Genomic DNA, 1,208 nt, shown 5'->3' with positions numbered 1-1,208 from the left:
CCGTGGCTTTCCTGCACGGCCAGATGCCGGCCCCTTGCTGGCTTTGCTGCAGCTCCAGTTGACCCGGATATTCCACCCTTGGAGGGCATGTCTTCTGCCGTGCAGCGTGGGCACTTGGTGGGGGCAGCGTGCCTCTAAGCACGGTCCCGTGCACACGGAGTGTGTGTCACATGAGTCTAGAGTGGCTGCCTGGAAGCCCCGCTGTCTGTTCATTCCTCCCCATGAAGGAGCGGGTACAGGCTTCGTTTCCGCCCCTACCCTCCCTTCCTCATCTTCTGTATCACTGTGTGCCTTAGGCCTGCTTTGATGGTTTCCTTCTGGACTCCTTCCCGTCCATGTTTTGAGTTCTCTTCTTTCTGTGCCCGCTCCCCAACTAGAAGGACTGAGTTCTGGGCTGGCTTCTGCCTCAGCATGGTATCCCCTCCCTCTTCCCTCGTCCTGATCATGACTGAGGGGACAGAGGCAGAGGAGGAGACGAAGGAGCCACACACTCCTGCGTGAATAGTGCATGTCTAGGAAAGACACAGGCGTCTCATGTTTGTACCCATCCACTACAGACCCTCTGGGCTCCCTGCTGTCCCTGGGGGCGGTGCCTGCCTCTTCCTAGGTCTCTTTGAGACGCCGGGTTTGGGAGGGAGCCAGCCCTGCAAGGGAGCCCCTGCCGTCTGCCTGGCCAGCTCTGCAAGTTCCTTTAGACATCGGTCCTGTCCTTTCCCAGCGTTCTGTCCTCCAGCTAACTGAAAGAAAAACCATGCTCAGGTCCTCAGGCCTGAGGGTGGAGGTGGAGGAGAGGGGAGGAGGTGTGTGAGGGGTGGGGAGGGGGAAATAAATAAATAAAACGAAGAAAGCTTCGGTTCTGTCCAAGGCGGTTGCGTGAGTCCTCCATGTGGCCAGGGTAGAGCTCTTCCCCATGCCCTGTCTTCACGCTTTGCCACAAGTTCCGCAGCAGCGAGATTTGAACTGGCTGAGCTGACAGAGTTTTAGCTGCTTCACCTTCTCGCAGTACCTGGTGGTATCTCGGCACTCCACTGGGAAAGGACAGGGTGGGGAAAGGGGACAGAAACGAGATGTGAAACAGAGACCAATGGGCACAGGCGCTGCTGTGTGCTTCCTGGGCTTGGCCTCGGCCTCTGCTCCCCAGCCTCTCTGGGTGGGCCTCACTTGGCAGAGCTCAATGGCTTGCCCCCTAGGCGGCCGGCGGGGGTGGG

The 1,208-nt window shown here is 58.9% G+C and overlaps 1 protein-coding gene across 1 annotated transcript in view; it reads right to left on the bottom strand.

Moving 5' to 3' along the window:
- Positions 1-511: 511 nt before the first annotated feature.
- Positions 512-1,208, bottom strand: part of ADAMTSL1 (ADAMTS like 1) — a 431,341-nt gene continuing 430,644 nt past the window's right edge. Inside the window, exon 30 of the mRNA XM_021715583.1 lies at positions 512-1,028. Within this exon, the coding sequence (XP_021571258.1) occupies positions 922-1,028 (107 nt within the window). The 3' untranslated portion in view covers positions 512-921. The remainder of the gene's footprint in view (positions 1,029-1,208) is intronic.

This window comes from Carlito syrichta, unplaced genomic scaffold, assembly GCF_000164805.1.
Source record: "Carlito syrichta isolate Samal-C Ts95f unplaced genomic scaffold, Tarsius_syrichta-2.0.1 Scaffold307203, whole genome shotgun sequence".
Lineage (NCBI taxonomy): Eukaryota > Metazoa > Chordata > Mammalia > Primates > Tarsiidae > Carlito > Carlito syrichta.
Note: the sequence above shows the minus strand (reverse complement) of the source record. Positions and strands in the feature narration are given on the sequence as shown.